The sequence below is a fragment of the Lathamus discolor genome, chromosome 4, assembly GCF_037157495.1.
Source record: "Lathamus discolor isolate bLatDis1 chromosome 4, bLatDis1.hap1, whole genome shotgun sequence".
In the NCBI taxonomy this organism is placed as follows: domain Eukaryota; kingdom Metazoa; phylum Chordata; class Aves; order Psittaciformes; family Psittacidae; genus Lathamus; species Lathamus discolor.
Genome location: NC_088887.1, coordinates 22,366,241 through 22,384,489, shown reverse-complemented (window position 1 = coordinate 22,384,489; position 18,249 = coordinate 22,366,241). Strand labels below are relative to the sequence as shown.

General features: G+C 44.0%; 1 protein-coding gene across 4 annotated transcripts in view; it reads left to right on the top strand.

Annotated features, from left to right (window-relative positions):
- NME7 (NME/NM23 family member 7) overlaps positions 1-18,249 on the top strand; it is a 93,141-nt gene that overhangs the window by 74,136 nt on the left and 756 nt on the right. For 3 of the 4 annotated variants that reach the window (XM_065676651.1, XM_065676652.1, XM_065676653.1), the window contains one exon: positions 1,989-2,096. In XM_065676651.1, coding sequence (XP_065532723.1) covers positions 1,989-2,096 — 108 coding nt within the window. Of the gene's footprint in view, positions 1-1,988; positions 2,097-18,249 lie in introns of those variants that run through there. The other variant, XR_010612170.1, reaches the window with a different exon arrangement.

The window sequence follows — 18,249 nt, the reverse complement described above, 5'->3', positions numbered from 1 at the left end:
CTTTAAAGTAATTGGAAGCCGAGTGCTATCACCGGCTTCCTGACAGCTAGTTGTTACAGGAATCAAGAGTTGTTTCAAGGAAGGCTTGATTAAAGTGTCACATAGCTATAGTTAAGTGGCATGTGACTTCTGTTTCTCCAGCAGACCTTCTTATCACAAGCCTTTCTGAGGACCATGTAGAGGAGGGGGTTTTTCTCCTTGGGGACTTTTTTTTTTTGAAAGTCAAACTCTTGAACTGTCCTGTTTGGTATTGAGTGTATCTTAGTCAAATATCCTTGACATCCATATCCAAAGATCCTGCGTAACCTGTGACATAAACACAGTAACAATGGGGAACTGAAACTTCTGCTCACAGCATGTTTTGGTTTAGACATACTTCAAGCATTAAAGCAGTTTAATTGTCTTCCTGGTGGGTAGCAGATCACCACAGGTAACAGATCTAGGTTACTAGGTAACAAATCACCATAACTGTTAATTGTTATTACAGGAAAATATCTAGGACTTGCTAGGCTAAAATAAGATCTTGCCCTGAAAATCCAATTGTCAAAATCCAAGTGGGTGAAGCTGGAAAGCGGGCAAAGGGTGTTGTCAGATAATGCTTTTGGGACTAGCTTAAAACATTCACTGCCATCGCAGAAGAGAGTGAGCATTATGCAAGTTGTTCTCACCTATACCTGTGCAAAGCTTTCCAGCTGAGCCAAGAGCCAATACTGAAGTCACTTTGAACCCATCTGACACTGGAAGTTAAGAAATGCTTGGACGACCCAGTCTGGTGACTCAGCTGTGAGGATGGTAACCTCCAGCTGTGACACCAAAACAAACACCTGGGAGTGGCACAGTGAAACCCAGCTGGCCACTTCCAAAGTGATTACACCCTAGTGTACCCAGTGCCTCTTCAGAAGGGGGCTGATGTAGGTTCTGTTGGCAAGGAAAAATGCTTTTTTTTTTTTTTTTTTCAATTCAGTAGCTGTAGCATGAGCTTGTGAGCCTGACCCCTCAGAGGCAGCAGTGCTCAGGAGGCACTCACTGAAGAATGTCCTAATGGTTTTAAGGAGGGAAAATTGGGTTAATGCCATCACCACTGAATTTTAATAGGAAGCACACTGTATATGAGGTAGGCTTGGAGAAATGCTCCAGGGTGTTGGGAAGAGAGGCCCACGAGGTATAGCACAGTTGGCACAGGAAAGGGGTTAAAAGACAATAATACATGGTAATAGTGTGGAGAAGTACAGCAGAACTGCATTTTGCCTTGAAAGAAAGAGCGTGGTGGACAGGAGAGCCAATGAAGGCAGTCCTCTGTGGCATAAAATAGCAGATATACCATCACAAAGAGGCAGGGGAAGAATGTTATGAGTGGTATCTGCTGTAGTAAGAGAAACACAGAGAAGTCAAGGACATATTTGTTGGTGAAGGTATTGTTGATGAAGAAGAAAATTGAAATGTCAACTTCAAAGAACAGAGAAAGAGGTAGAGAGAATCTGGACTGATCCTCAGGAGGGATGACGGCACTAGTCACAGTCTCAGAAAATCACTGCAGAGGAGAAGACCAAGAGTCTATTCAGCAGCTGGGCTTCACAAACATCAGGTTCTGAAGCAAATAGTTCAGTGTTGGGGAGGTGGTGTACTTGTGTCTGCTCCGCAAGGGCAGACATTCTGTTCTTGAGAGCTGCAAAGTGTTAACATGAGCTAATTGTATTAATACAAGTAACAGGAAGGTGTATCTGTAATATCAAGGGTCCTGCATGTCAACCACGGTGGCTTGATTAGCCAGTTTCAAGCAGTTAGTTTTCACAGTCTTGGTCGTGTTTTTTCAACAGCTGTGTATGTGTGTAATGCAAGCTGGAATTTCTCTCTTCGTTTTCGTTTATAGCATACTACACATATTTTAATAGCACAGTAATGTTTTACTTTGTAAGACTCCATTGCATTCACAATATAAAGTGACAGCGTGGTTCAGAACGGTCTTCTGGTTTTGTTGTGTTCAATAGGAAATAGCTCGTCATCTAAGACCTGGAACTCTGCGTGCTCTCTTTGGGAAGAACAAGGTTCAGAATGCTGTCCACTGCACAGACCTACCTGAAGATGGACTTTTGGAGGTAAGACCTGCTAGACAAACATGTTTTTTTATGTCATTGAAAGTTTTGAAGTGAAAAGCTATACTTGACACTTTTTTAAGCTGTGGACATGTTTTATATGTGGAGTAGCTGTATTGGAGACGAGCCGAGAAACAAAAGCAAAGAGTTTATTAAGGGCATTTAACTCAATGAATTATGATACTGTAAAAAAATCACTCATGCAGTTTCCTTGAGTGAATATAGTACAAGGAAGTATTTAATGAGATGAAAGTCAAGAGTCTTCTCTTGGCCAAATGTGTCCTTGAGACTGGATATCAGCACCTAACAGGGCTTAAGCGAGGATAACTTCTTAGCCCTTTCTTGGATAACCACCGTGATCTGGATTGTCTCTACAGTGAGCCTGGAATATTATAGGCCCAGGAGTTCAAATTCTCTGGATAGGGTCCAGGTTTATATGTAGACAGTCATAATTATGCACATAAGTTGGTATTTCCTGTGGTTTATATTAACTTACTAATTATTGTCTGATTTTAGTTTTGTATTCTTTCTTTAAAGTCCAATAAAATGGGAAAATGTTAAATTAAGGGAGTTTATAAAGACAGCAATACTCACTGTGAAAACCAGAACGGGCTCACTCACTTAATTCATGCCTCAGGACTAAGGTCTGTACAATGGTGTTGGTGCGGTGTGTAAATGTATCTTGGATGGATCTCTGCATCAATGCAGATGTTTTTCCAGGACATCCATAGCTTCTGTTCTACTGTCTACATGTATTTATGAGTCCTGTGTTGTCAGACTGATGATAGCAGAATGATGGAGCAGCAAGAATTTTCCCAGCTTGGATACTTTTACACTGCCAAAATGGTGTTTTCTTTGAGGGGAGAGGAAGAGCTAACTGCATCGCCATCTACCTTCATGAAATAAAGTCCGATCTGTGGGTTAGAGTGCTGTTTCCCAGGAAATTGCATCTAGTTTAAGGAATAAATTACTGAAATCCAACACTGAGAATGGCAGCCAGTATCAACAAAGTTGCAGCTTTTTAAACCACTTCCAAGCTGCCATTAGAAGATAGATGATAACTTCTAGTTTATGCCCAAAGGGGTTAGATTCAAATAAGCAAACAAGTATTTGTCACGGCATGCCTAAGCTCCCTCTGTCATGGCTTTTCAGTGGCAGCAGAAAAAAAAAGGCAAAGCCTACAGGGGAAAAATGAAAGCATTTTAGTACTTTAGCAGAATTCTTTCTAGCACATGTCCACAATCTGTCTGTTATGCTGATGCAAAGCAGGTATAAGTCCATATTGCTGGGGTTTTAAATTGATTTTGTTGTTCAAATTGAGTTCACAGCTACTATAATTGAGGTGGGTGGAACAAAGCAGTTGAATTGCTTTTCCAAAATAAAAATTGAGACTGGAGTTTTTGCTTAAGGTTTCCACTATATGTGTTTGTCCTTTAAATCCCACAGCTGAATCATAAGCTAAGTTCTTGATCTAGTATTACTTTGGGTACACATTTTGGAGTTCCCATTGCAGACTGGTCGTTTTAGCAGTCATTTGTTGATTGTATTTTTTTGGGGTGGGTGGTGGTGTGTGTGTAAAATACTTTTTTCCCCCAGGCATAAGTGTACACAGAATGTGGTGGCCCTTCATCTGTAGTTTCTTTTATAACATTCCAGAAGTTGTAAAGGACATTGACTAACGTTCTTTAATGAGTAAATAAAGAAGTGAATGTTTCATTCTGATTGTTTGGCAGATAAGCATTATAATGTAAACTATAGAAACCTTTTACTGCTAGCACTTTAATTCTTGGAGTATTTTTAGATCTGTGTTCTGTAAGAAATGTAGTTGCCTGAAAACTTAGGTAAGCAGAATCCAAAATACAAAATCAAAAAGCAAAAACCTCTGGATTTGCCTTAGTGCGGGGCCTGTCACAACTGATGGAAAAGAAGTGATACATTATACACAGAGATCACTCTTGGGAAGGACTTTTTCCTCCTTAAGCTTTTCTGTAGGAGAGCTCAAAACCAGTTACAGAGGTCTCATTTGCCAGCAAGCAGTTACCGGATGTTCCCCCTCCCTCAGCCCCAGTAACTGTAACAGCGCTGTATGTGCTGGGCTAGAGCAGAGTGACTGTGTGACATCCAAGATAGCCATAGAAGGAAACTAAGGCAGACATTTTTAAGAAGTATGCTGTTCAGTGAATGATAGTGAATGTTTTCATTCTTCAATGGATAACAATATTTTAATATACTGACTTCAAAAGAGCAATTGTTCTCAGCCTTGGAGGAATTCAAGTGAATTCAGAGATAGGTAGGGCACTTGTCATTGAGGAGAATGACCTTGCCTGTGGTAGCACAGTGGAACTTTCTTATTTCCATACGAAGTTAGGGTGTGTTCATTATGTCCCTGTTCTGGTAGGAGGTGTTGCTGAGATGGTAATGCTGCAGTTGCTGTAAAAGCTTTACAGTATCATTGTAGGACAACTGATTAGTAGAGGAGGAGTCTGGAATAAATTTCAGAGAAATCTGACTTAGTAGATTTATACTATAAAGGTGAAGGATCCTTTTTAAAGCCCCAAAGAAAATTGATTCATCCCTAGCAGCCACTTTGCTCTCTTCAGGTGGCACTGCTTTTTGTACAGTGTTAATACTCTGCTGCAGTTACTACCCAGTATAGCTCCAAAAACCAGCCTATATGCAAATTCTTGCACTCATGTTTTGCTGATGAAAGGCAAGTCTGGCAATCTGAATTCAGGCGCAAGAGCTAGGAACTCCAAGGTTTCATTTCTAACTCTCATGCTGATTTTATCTGAGCTTGGTTAAGCCACTTTGCAAATTTTGGCATTAAAGTGTTTGGCTCTGAGATTCTGTATGAATATGTTCTGATTTATATTTATCTTCTCCAAAATAAAATACTAAATGCAACAAATTTTAGAAAGCAAATTGCAGAATCATTCTTACAAATTATTACAAGATTTCTAACACTTCACCCCCACCCCTACTTCCCACTGCATATACATTGGTGGGGTTTTTTGAGGGGTGGGTTGGTTGGTTTCGGCATTTTGTGGGGATTTTTTTTGTTTTGGTTTGTTTTTTGCGTGCTTGGTTGGCTTTTTGTTTGGTGGTCCTGGTGATGGTAGTGGTGTTTCGGTTTTGGGTTGGGTTTTTTTTTCCAGACTAGAATATAGCTCAGTTACTCTTCTGAAACCCAGTAAGCTTTCTTGGAGAGAGGATGCTGTGAGTAAGCTTTCTGAAACTCTTGGTAAACCAGAGAGGTGGGCCTCGAGGAACTGTTACAGCCCAAAAGCAGGGAGAGCCACTGTGATACACCGTGAATAAAGTTGTTTACTGTCTTTGATTCAAAACTTCTGTACAACCTTGACCATGTTTGATAGCTGAACCATCCTTTTCCAGAGATGGAAATCCATCCCATTTCCAGTGCAGCCTCTCTGTACAGGTCTAAGTGCTGCAGAGCGGAAGTCCCAGTATTTCTGAGCTTGAATTGAGCTCAGTGGGTTCCTACAAAGAAAGCCTTAGCTGTGTCTGTTGGCTGGCATGTGGAGCACTTATGTTGTTAATGCTAAAGCAGCTTCTTAGAGGTCTCTGCCACAGTCCGGACTGTTGTGGCCCATGTTCTGTGAGCACATCTGCAGGCAGGGTCAGCAGTGCCCAAAGAACCTTGGAGGCAGGATGGCGAAACTGCTGCTGTTGCCATTCTGTGGAAAAAAGCAGAATAGGTTTGTCTGTGTGTTAATTGACTTTGTGACTTTTGAACTTCCAGAATCAAACAGAGATGGGAAGATATCTGATTGATCTATCCTGCCATGGGCCTTAAATGCACAGTGTTATTGGAAGGACAATAAAGGTGTGCTACTTTGTAGAAGAGAACACACCAGTGCTTTCCTGAGGGCTCAGTTAGGTATCCTTGGTGGCAGATAGTGCTTATTTTAAGATTTCTCCACCCTTCTCTGCAGTTTTAATGACCCATAGTTAATGATCAGACTGAAATTTGAAAAGTGTTTGTAATGGCAATTGCTGTCTGATTGCCCACAAATGGAGACTTCTTAGAGGAGATGAGACAGATAATTGAGGGCTAGATCAAATGCTTGCTGAAGTTAATAGCCAAACCCTAGGTGACTTTGGTGGCTCATACTCAGTTGACAGTCACTAGGAAGGGCAAGGTAGTGACCTTTCTCCCCAAAATCATGACCAAGGAGTACTCGGGGAGAGGACAGAGAACAATGCTGTCTCAGGACCAGGAAGGACTAATTAACTAAATAAGGATCAGTTTGTACACCTAGCTTTGGAACACTGTGTTTAATTAATGTAGTACAGCAGTTTTTCCATATTTGTTTGTTAGACCTCTTTTCCATGCACTTGGAAAAAGGAAAGTTCACTTCTAGTCTTAAAGAACCCTCGAACAAACAAACAAACCCCCAAAGCAAACACTGGCATTTGCTCCCACCAGTTTGACCCTTAGCTCCTGTTTGCGTTCTACAAACTACTTAATTTTAGGCAGTGATTAGAGCACACCATGATTAATAACTCACTTTGGATCAATGGAGGAAGGGAGATGCAGTTGGGTGTAAACTGCAATGGGAAAATCAATGTATTTTCAGTTGTAAAGCTTTAATTGCTGCTTTTATTCCTAATTTTGTGATACAAGAGGAGGGTGAATATTGCCCTGAAGCTTCTTGGATGAGCTATTTGACTTACTGGGTCAGGCATTTGTTTATTAACTTCATAGACTTGCATGTCTTCAATTCACTACAAAGTGTATTTTCACAAGTGACAATAGATAGACATGAATAGCTCAGGACAGTCCGTTTTCTCAGCCTTGTCATCAGTTTCTCATGTTAATGAGGAGAGGAAAGGAGGAAGTAAAGAAGGGGGTCTGATAGCGATGGACTGTTTATGCGGTGATGGTGTTTCATGAGGCAAAGCTAAGCCAGCAGTTTCTTATTTTTTCTGATCAACTGATGCTGTGTAGGACATTCATTCAGAGCACGGGTTTGCATTTGTTTCCAACATCCAAAGCAGGTACTGCTGTACCTCTCATCAGGGCTTTTTTTTCTATTTTATATAAAGCAGGTACTATTTGGAGCAAACAGTTATGCTACTCACCTGCATTTACATTCCTTCTGAGTCAGGTAGAGCAAAGACTGGAACCTGCATGTTTTATATATGCCAAGTGAGTGCTCTATTTAATAGACTAGAGATGCTTTTGCATTTGTGTCTTTCATGTACACATGGTGAAAGATGATTCTGTTTCTCAGCTCGCTGTCTTTGACTTGAGAAACATTTCTGATAAATATCTTGTTGAAATAGAAGCTTGCAAACCACTGTATCTTATGAATCATCATTCTTTAGACAAAATAAGTTTCCTTGAAATTAGTCATTTCTGGAGTGGTTTTAATGGAAGTACTTGGTGCAAGGTGCTGTGGCTACCAGACTTCACGGTTTATGTGCCTCCTTAAAGCAAATTTTTAATTTGCCTTCACCACTTATTCAGGTCACTGAAAGTACAGTGAATAAAATTTTCCACAGGAGGTGGTGCTGTACACACACCTCAGTTCACTGGGTCTCAAGTGGCTGAGTACCTTTCAGATTATGCAGGAATTCACATTATTTGCAACCATTAAAAAGCTGGTAGCCTAGCTCTGCAGTTACAACAAAACCGGTATAACTGAGGTTTGGCATGCTCTGCCTGTAAATTGTGGCTCACACTGGGCAGTTCAAGGTGTGCTTTTTTTGCTAGCAATTCTGTAAGGGCATTTGTACTGTAGTAAAGCGTGCTGCTGGGATGACAGACTGCTCACATCTGGGATAGCCTGACAGGCTGTTGAGGTGCAGCCTGCTGTGTCTGAGGCACCCATGCTAGCTTTATGTTTCTGTGCCTTGGTGTTTGGACAACCAGTCAGCCTCACGGGGTTTCTTTGCATAATTAAAAAATGCTTAATAGCCATACAAGTATATGTGTGGTTTTTTACATATTGAGGGAGAAGATGCTTCCCTCAGCAAGGTATGCATGAAAAAGATTTGCTGTGAGATGGGTAAAATTTGAATTCTGGGTGAAATAACCTTCTCCCTCATGCCAAGGAAAATGCAGTTATTAGGTGACTAATTCTTCTAGTTGATGGTAATGTGGTGGGGGAGGGTTGGAATTAGATGATCTTAAAGTCCTTTCAAACCCTTACTATTCTATGAAATGCTGCAGGAATGTCCTTACACATGCTTTTGCATGTCTGGTAGGCTATGTGTGGAACTGCAGAGAGGGGTGGGCTCTTAAAGCCAGTTTTCACAGGACTGCAGGATGTGCCAGGTGCCTTCCCAGCCTTGCATCCACATGGGTGCTCTTTCCACTGACTCCTCAGGGTGCAGCATGTGTGCCGGGTGTGCCTCTGCATGGCTGCTGGGTGCCGTCAGGCTCTGCCTTGGGCACTGGGACTGTGTGGAGGGAGATGTGTCAGTTTTCAGTGTCATGGGCAGCTTTCCCTCCAGGCAGCAGCAAGGTCCTCCTCGAGTATCATTTGCTGGCCTTCTCCCTTGTCTCAGAGCTATTTGTAGCATCCGTAGACATAAAAATAACCTATTGAAGGGAGATGATTTTGCTGTTATCAAAGAGTGGGTTTTCTCTTCTGAGAGGGCTGCCATGATGGATGTTCTTTTCCCCATCGCTCCTTTGGATTTTTGCTGTTCACTGGTGTTTAAGAGTAAGGCTGGGGACTGGCAGGCTGTGCGATGTGATACTGGAAGCTCTTCTTCCCCTTGCTCAGCCTTGCACCAGTGGTGAGACTGGCTTAGTGCTTCTAAGGCACAATAAGCAAACAACGTCATCTACCTGTACACATCAGCTGTGGCAGTCTGACAGAGGGAGACTCGCACCAGTTCTGACACTGAAAGTTCAGCTGGCTGGATCCAGCCTTGGGGAGATGGGAGGTGCTGTTGTACGATAAGCTGTGACAGGATGGGCCAGTTCAGGGGATGTTTTTGTCTGGGCAAGTGCTGGACAAGGAAAACCAGCATCATTTTCCTCAAACTTGGTATTAATTAAATGCTCTGATGAGTGTTAAGGTCTGTGCTGCTCCCCAGCTTTTGGTGCAGCGTTTCTTCCACCTGCTAGAAGCCAGCTGTCCTTGGTCTGGCATTCCAAGTAGTGCCAGGAGAAGCGTGCCTTGTGCCTCCTTTCCCTTTGCCTTTATTAGGGAAGGCTGGGGAGAGGGTGGTGGTTTAGCAAGCTGTTCAGAGTGGACAGGGGAGCACTCGCCTCACAGCAAGGGTACACGACAAATACTTCCCATAACCGTTTCTGTAAGGAGAGAGTCCTGTTACAGAAGCTCCCTGCTGGCTGCCAACTTGCGTTTTTCTGTTTGCTGCTTCCTTGTCTGCCCGCATTGTCTTGACACGTGGGCAGGCTGCAAGGAGCTTCCTATCATCCACCCATGCTTTCTTAGCAGAAGTGAGCTGAGCCTCGTATTGAGGTTATACTGCAGCAGTTTAGGGTCGAAGGCATTAGAAGGATGCAGCTCTGTTAATCTTTTTGGTGCATCAACATATAGTCCAAGCAATTTAATAGAGCATGTCAATGAGTAACTCTTAGAAGCGTCAATGTGCTTAGTGTGGAATTTGTGTATGTCACACTCGGAACAAAGGTCTCCTGCATTGCTTGTTACCGATTAACTTGTCTGGTATTATGCAAGCTGCCTCTACCAGCTGAGAACTAACTCTCCTCATTCACAGGACAGTGCAGCTTGTAAAACATTACACAGCAGAAGTGCATAGCATGGCAATGAACCTTTCACTGAGGGCATTCCAACTGTACAGCGTTTCCCTCAGGAGTCTAAAATATTAATAAAGAAGCCATTGTTTCACTCAGTCATACAGCAATTTTGCCATTAAGTCTTTTATTAGGGGCCCATACTGAGCTGCATAATCCTGGGTAAGATGCTTTTAATCATCTCCAGTGAAAAGAAATAAAAAATTGGAGGGTTTGGATGAGGTTGGTTTTTGGCGGGGTTTTTCTGCAAGTTTTCATCAAAGCAGGAGCTATCTTTAGCTGTCAGTTGGAAATTTCAGTTCCTTCTGGTACAAAATGATTTCTAGAGAGATCTGTCAGATAATGGTTATTATGATTCAAGTGCTTCTCCATTTTAACTTTCTTGAGACTTTTTATCCAACAGCTGTGGGAACAGGTTGGAAAGAATCTGGAGTGTAGGAAAATTTCATCCTATTTGGTTGTGGTTTTGCATATCAGAGGATGTTAGCCAGCAATGTCTCACAATGTTTCCTGATGCTGTATATATACTTGCACAGAGAATTAAGTAATCTGTTTGCCTAGGCCTATCTGAAGAGAAATTAAGATTAAAGATAGCAGTAATAGAGGGATGGATTTTGAACAAAAAAGGTGGTGATTTCTCTTTTTTAGAAAAGATAAATCATGGTATTATTAGGTCACTCGCAGCCTAATTTTGAGCGCAAGTTGTATAATTATTATACTTGTGGGCCAGACAGGCAAACTAAACTAGAAACTTGTTTAAACAGAGTTGTGAAATAGTTCAGCTCTTGTGCTTCCACTTCTGGGTAAGATCTGCGTTCCAATTGCCCCTTGTTCTGCCAAGTCTGAAGTTTACAAGTACCAGAGAGAAGTTAACAAGTGTGAACCAAGCAGCTCCCAAAGCTCTTTTAATTTCACCTGATCCTGAAGGTAACCTATGTGATAAACAGGGCTTGGCTTTTGGCATGTGTTCATGTTGCGCTGAACAAGGTAATTTTGTGGCGGGGAGGTCAAGGCAGAGGGAAGGCGTGACACTTCTTGATAATTCATCTGAGGCCCAGTTTGAGTTGTTGAGGCTACTGCCTTCTTTCTTTCCCTCAGCATGATCTCATTTTGAACCAAAAAGCCCAGACCCTCTTTCCATTACCCCTCTTCTTCCAGCTTAAGAATAGCAACAACTTCGCTGCAACTCAGCTGCGTGGTGGGTAGACTACAGCAAAGAAGAGAAAAAATCCCAAGGGAATAGCTTGTACAGCAGAAGCAGTAAGGGGACACTGTAGCTGCGCAGTCATGTAGAAGCTCAGAATCTCCTTTTGTTTCTTGGGCAAGGGGTCCCACACCTTTACTAGGGATAAGGGAAGCACTGTTGTTGTGTAGCACACATTGCGGTGGCATGCACATGTATTTTTTTGTGGGTTCCTATTATTGACCTCAGTCAGTTACACCTCCCACCTCTCTCTCAGAGTTGGAATAGGCAAATGATTAGCTGTGTCAGTACTTCCTGTGTCAGGTTTACCGCTTCCCTCATCAGTGCAACTTCCTTGACTGACTACTGTAAACCAGCAGTAATTAAGAGGAGAGTTTAAGTCTACTATCCGCATACATGTGTTGAAATGTATGTGGAACATGGAAGGAAAAAAAACAAAGTCAAACGTGTTAATATGGATAGAAGACTGTGAACAAGATTTCCTTTCACTCATAGAACGCCATGGGATATCTTAAGAGTTTTTCAAGTTCTAGAAGCCTCTTATTTCATAAGTAGTAATTATCCCAAGTGTAGTGTCATACCGGTATTGCTTTTGCGTTGTGATAATACTGAGGGCTTAGACACTGGCTGTGATGATCTTGTGCTAGCAGCAAATGCAGAGCAAAATAGCAGTGGTCACCTGAAGAGGTGCTGGCTGTAGTCTAGGGCTCCTTGAAGTCAAGCATCTTCTGGTTTCAGGAAGAGCTGGATTCTCCCTCTTTGTCCTTAACCCTAAGTGCATTGGCATATAGGCAGGAATGATATGTCTACAAGTATATCTGAGATATACCGAGATATATAGGCAAGTCCGAGCAAAAGGCAATTCCCTTAAGTGGCCAGAGTTGCTAAGAGGGCAAGTTTCCTTCAACTCTGGCATCAGTGGTAGTTACTGCTGTGCTGTTGGAGAGAGACTGTGTCCCGGGGCTATCCAGCCACAAACCAGGGACTGTGGGCTTTCTCTGGTAGCTGCCTTACTCAGTCCAGGTATTGAAGAGAAACTTGGTCACTCAGGTGTCAAGAGTCTAGTCCTGCCATGACAATACATAGTTTAGCACACAGCAGGAGTGTAGAAGTTGCAGAGGGCTGCTCAGACTTGAACTCTTGGCCCCTTAACACTGACCCATTCCACGGAGGGATGGAGCTTTCTAGGTTGAGTGATGTTGCTTAGAAGGAAGTTTGAGCACTGTGCTGGGGGAATTTATGCTGTTGGTTTGGTGGGATATTTCCTGACAGCACAGGGAGCCACGGTCTACACAGGGGCTTGTGATGGTGCCTGCAAGGCCACTAGTGGTGGACCAGGTGATGCTTTTTGCTTAGTTGGTTGGGAGTTTTTTCAGGATACCTTGTTACTGTCTTACCTGTCACAACTTTTACCCTGCTGCCAGGTACAGCCTGTTGGGTATTGTGGCCAAATAGTACCCTGCTGAACATCTGTGTTGCTCAGGAAGAGCTTTAGATGCTGGCTGCCTTCTACTTCCTTTATTTGCTTGTTGCTTCCATGGTTGCTTGAATCTGTGATGTGGGAGGAAACACGTTCTCTTTCTACAACCACTTACAGCCAACCTCTATTGGCCATAATCTGGTAGCTTGTGAGGACCATTGACTGTCGGTGCTCTCTGAGCCGGCTGGAGAGCCTTAGATCAGCATTGGCGAGGAGGCTCCGCGATGCCTGTGGCTTGTATGAACACATTCAGACCAGGCTTTTCTTCAGCAGGGGCCCTTTTCAGTGTTTTTATCCAGTGTTCAGGACATGCTCGCAGCTTACATCGACATCCATAGTGTCTTGTCTGTACCTATCATCTGACTGGTTCAGGGGCATCGTACCAGAGCTCCACAGGAGCTCCTGATTTTGAGACAGACAAGAGTCTCTCAACATGAGCATGATGTGCAGAGGCAGTGATCCTGCTGACTCAGAGGGATCACTGGGAAAGCAGTACTCACTGTCATGTTGTAATTTTTCATGTGTGATAGGAGCCAGGACCCTTCATTTTATTTCATTTCAATAGCTCTGCCAGGCCAGTGATCTCTTCTGATGGTGACCAAAGGCATTGCTAAAGGAGGAGTAGAACTTCTGGCTGGGAGCATCCTGGGCTAATGTGTTCAGCCCCAGCTGCTGAGCAGTTGGCTTATGCCATGGAATTGGGAGATTCAGTGAACATATACCTTCTTCTTAGATCTCCAAGTATCTGTACTTCATAAATCAGTAGTCTGAGTCAGCACAGTAGTTACGTGTGATGTAAAAACAACACTTTGTTATTTTCAGTAAGTTTTCAAGTTCACTTAATTTTCTTGTGGTGTAACAAAGTAATTAGCACAAAACTCACTTTCTTGGTGTTTTGATTGTGTTGTAACTAATTACTGTCTTGTCCTCTCGTTTACATCCTGTTTGGAATTGAGATTTCTCTAATCTTTTTATGGTACAATTTTCAAGGAGCTTCCCCTGTCCTCTTTCACTGTATTTTCAGAGTTGATCTTAACCATATGCAGTGTTTGAGGTGACTGCATTAACAGCATATGGCATAAAAGCAGGACGTGTTAGCTTGTTGTGTTTCTTTAATAAAACCTTCCATTGCAAAGTTTTATTTTTTGGTGCATAATGGGGGTTTGTCCTAGTTGTACTTAAGAAATTACCTTGGACAGTTGAAGTGCATATGTACACATTGTTCTGCCTTGGGCAGCCTGACCGGCTTCATTTCTTGCAGTGTGTGATGCTTGAGGGAGAGGCAGGGGTGACTGACTTTCCTTTTTTGTTTTCTGAACAAACTTACCAAGACTAAACCCTCCTCAGGTTAATGTGGGAAAATAATTCTTTTCAGAATAAAGCAGTGAGTAAGTAGAGCCTCTTCTTTGACAACCATTTTTTATGTCTGTGGACTGCTTGTGGCTGGAAGGATGGTATGAATCCATGGGGTTTCACTGTGTTAACCAAATGATTTAGTCATGGTTTAGTTGAGTGTGAACTGTAGCTGAAATACATTTTAGGTTTTAGCAAGTGCACTTGCTAACAGAGTTGGCAGGTTTGGAATGATGTACAAACCAAGATTAATGGGCAAGGAGAGATTTTTGGTTCCTACTAGAGACCTCAAACTGAGATAACATGTAAAAAATTATAAGGCGTAAGTGTTCAGGGAGAGTGCAGTGATGCTGAAACTGGAGGTCAGCAAAGACTCTCTGGATCATGTGCCTGGATACCTGTGCTGAACCAAGGAGCTACAGTTTTGTGGTGGTTTTGGGGAGAGTGTACTGGTGAGGACGTGTCCAGGTCCATGAAAGGCACCGAGATGACTGTCAGGCTCTAAATTAATACAGGGACGCAAAAGCCTTCCAACTCCCAGCTGCCAATTTTGGTTCAGCAGAGATGAGGAAGGGCTGAAATTGCTGTCATCACTCTGGTGGTGGATGAGAACTGAATCTGTGATCTTAGCATTTCCTACCAGTATGTCTTCCCATCAGCTCCCTTGCTTCTGCTGTGAGTGATTCTAACAGGAACTCTTGTTGAAAACTGACAGCCCAGGGGAACAGGAGAAGTGCACCATGAATGTTGAGGTCCCCTTTCAGTGACAGGGTTTTCTTTGAGGCAAGCTGTAGTGGTGCCTGTAGGACCATTCAGGCTGATATCATTCAGTGCGTACCTGGATCTGTTCTTCTGTAGACAAAAGTTCTGACTCTGGAGCTGCTCAGCTGGCACCTCTCTTCAGTGCTGCTTCTCTGGGCAGGAGGAGAATTAAATTGTAAGTGTCTGTAATTCTTATACTTGAAATCTTCACTTTGTGCCTGCGCTGGGTCCTGCGTTACTACGAAGATCTTTTTGCTCTCCTGTGGAAGACTGGCTCCTCTCTTAATTTGCTTCCTATTTTGCTGGCCTCTCCATGCTCTTAGGGCACACATTGTTCAGATGACAATAGTTTGTGCTCAGCCAGGCCATTGAACTGGATTTTGCTGTTGCCTGCTGTATTAACCACTGAAACTTAGTGGTGATGCATGGAAGCACACAGAGGGAGCAGCCAGTTCAGTAGTGCGAGTTTTGCAGGGAACTTGTGTCACCAAAGTGAAACTCCACAGAGCTAAAGCAGCTCTCAGCTTCTCCTATGAAGCAGTTCTGGCCAGAGCCAGGAGGTCATAGTTATTCACCCGTTATTACTTCCTGAACATTATTGTTGTTTGTCCCTGACCAGGAGCTAGAGCAGGCATAGCTGCATGCTATAAAGCAGGTAGGTGGTTCCTGGGATCTGTAACATCCTGATGTTAAATTTAATCCTGTTTCATCCCTGGAAAGGAGTGAGCACACCTGAATGTTGGCATCATTTGAAGGACATTTGGGTGGCACCTGTGAAATGTGTTTGATTCATTTCAGATCAGTTCTTGTGTGGGCTTGTCCTCTGCCATTTTTGGGTCCTGTAAAGAGACCAGGGGTGTGCTTGGCTCAGAGAAGCTGACCTTGCCGTGGGGCTTGTTGAGATGTTTTGTACAGGCACAGCTTACTTTTTGGTGGTTTATACTGTACTCGGACCCTGGGAAAGTGAGTAACTGGACTTCCTAAATACAGAGGGCTTTGGAATACCTAACCCCCCCCACCTGGATGCTTGCTTGGTGCCAGTACCTCCAGGTCCTGGATCCCCCTGGAAAAGGACCTGGTGCTTTTAGAATGTGATTCTTCAAGGTGTCTCCAGCTGGGGCTTCATAAAATAGTGGCACCCCAGAACTGCTGGTGGTGCTGAAATCCTTACAATGCATCATAAGTATTGTCATGTGAGCAGAGTAACAGATGGCCCTTGTTTTTGATGTTTCTTGTCCAGCAATGCCATACTCCCAAGGGCGAGGTTGTTAGAGTGATCTTTCTTGTGTACCACATACATGCCAGCTCTTAACTGGTTTTGCTGGGAGCTGGGTGGCAGCTGACCCACATAAAGATAATTATACACAGGGAGAACATACCGGCACCTAGTTTTGCATGTTATACAATAGGTAGCATGTTTGTTCTGGTGTCCAAGGCTCGCCAGTACTGTCTGCGTGGACCTTCAACAATCCGATAAAAGCTAGTTGAGGAGAAGGGGGTTTCCATAGGTTGTGAGCAGGCTGAAGTTGTTCAGCGTGGCCTGGGAAAATCAGTTGCGTAGAATCAGAGGCTTTTAAGGACTGAAACAGTGTAATGCGTTTTGTTGCTAACAGCCAGGGAGTGGGAGTGGGGTGAGGACAGCGTTCACCTGCATCTGTGTGTGCCGCAGGGGTGGACCATTACCGAACCCCAGGGAGGACTCGTTGCTTCGGCCAAGGTAGCCCAGAGGAAGCAGTGGGAGTAGACACAGCTCCATCAAAAGTGCCCCATGGCAGGGACATGGGGCCTGTGGTGGCAGTAGTTGTATGGGCACCCCAGGCTGAGGCTGGACCCAGAGTTAGGACCCACAAAGAACAGCCTGTGCTGTGCTTGGTCTTTTCCTCTGCTCGTGGCGCAGGTTACCACACATGCTGAGGGTCATGCCTGCCCCATGCCGCCTGCCTTCAGCCAGGCTGGGAACAAGGCTGTGAGCAGAAGCCTGCAAGTGCCAGCACTCAGAGCTGTAAAACAGGTTGCTTGTTAGTGCAAGCGTTCATGTGGACACAGCCTTAAGGGGCCTGGGCCTTAAATGTGTCTGTGTGTGTGTGTCTCTGCGCTTTTTAGTATTTTTGTGTGTCTCTAACCTTGAAATGCAGGTGTCCTATAGCAACAAGAGGGGAGATAAAATTCTCTTTAATGGCTATAATTATATTTAACTACGTTGAGCCAATCTGGCAGAAAGAACAACATGTTCACACTGGCAGTTTATAACATAATGTCCTACCAGGCAGTAGGGAGAGCGGTGCCTGCCTGCGGAGAGCAGGTTTTCCATGGGCAGTACAGCACAGATATAAAACAGTAAAAACAAAAAGGAAAGCAGTGCAACTTGTATATTGGGTTGGTGAGATGTCACAGCTTGACCATTTACCCTGCTTGCCTCCAGCCGTGAAGCAGAACAAGGCTGTGGTAGCAGCGTTTGGTGGTTTGGTTTGTTGATGGGGTTTTTTTAACCCTCCTGGAGCCTTTTAATGCAGTCGCTCTACTTGGTCTGATACATTACAGCTGCATTTCTAATGGGGAGAGGGGATGTGTGAGGCTATGGGGGTTGTGTTGGCTTCTTTTGGGGGGGATGGTGGGGCACAGCCCATTTGTTACAGCATGGTCATGAGGCCTGTGAATAGTGGGGTCTTGGCAGTTGATGGCTGCAGGTTGCAGGGCCACGGTAGCTATTGCCATTACTGCTGAGTTAATTAGTGGTCAGTGGAGGCCACCCAGCTTTCACTGCTTTGGTGCTAGAAAGTGGTGGGGGCAGGTAAAGGTTTGGTTTTGCTTTGTGTCAGATGCGGTTGCCTAGAGTACAGTATGGGGACCCCTTCAGACATCGCTCCACGGAGCCAGCATGGGCACCAGTAAGTTTTTTACAGTGGCTGTCCCAACCCCTGCACTAAGCCGTTATCTTTATTACTAGTTCATACTTGGACTTTGTGCTCATATAGTAAATTGACACAAATTACCCTAACTGTGACTTGGGCGTTTTACAAGTGAAGCAGTTTGGGGGCGGGTTTTGGTGGTGTTGGGGTCTTTTGGTTTTGAACTGTCACAGGCCACGATGCAAATAGCAGGGGCAGTTGATCCTATTGAACCTTGAGCCATGCCCCCTGCCTCCCCCTAAGGATAGTGGCAGTAGGGCACCCAGCAACTGCTGGCAGCCAAACTGGCTCAGTGTTCCTGCAGCCCTCGTGCAGGCAGAGCTTCCTTCAAGGAGTATTTTAGCACTTTAATCACAGCATCTTTGTTAATTCCTTGCCTCACTGCAAACATACAGCAGCAAGTGGAACAGTAGAAAGGGAAATTTCTGCTCCTAGGGAACCATGTCAAACAGCCAAATGTGTACAGTGGCTGCCGCAGCGTACTGTGACTGAGCTTTTCCTTCTAGCAGATGGGAAAAAGTTTAGCAGCTGCTTTTCCAGTATCATGCGTTCCGATGAGGCAGGCTTTATCAAGCAGCTTGCTCCAGAATAGTCATGTTAAGTCACCTCACCACAGAGCAGTTCCCCCTCATAACCCATGTCACACAGCCTAAAGTGATCTTGACTCCCACAGGAAGGCAGCTGCCACATCC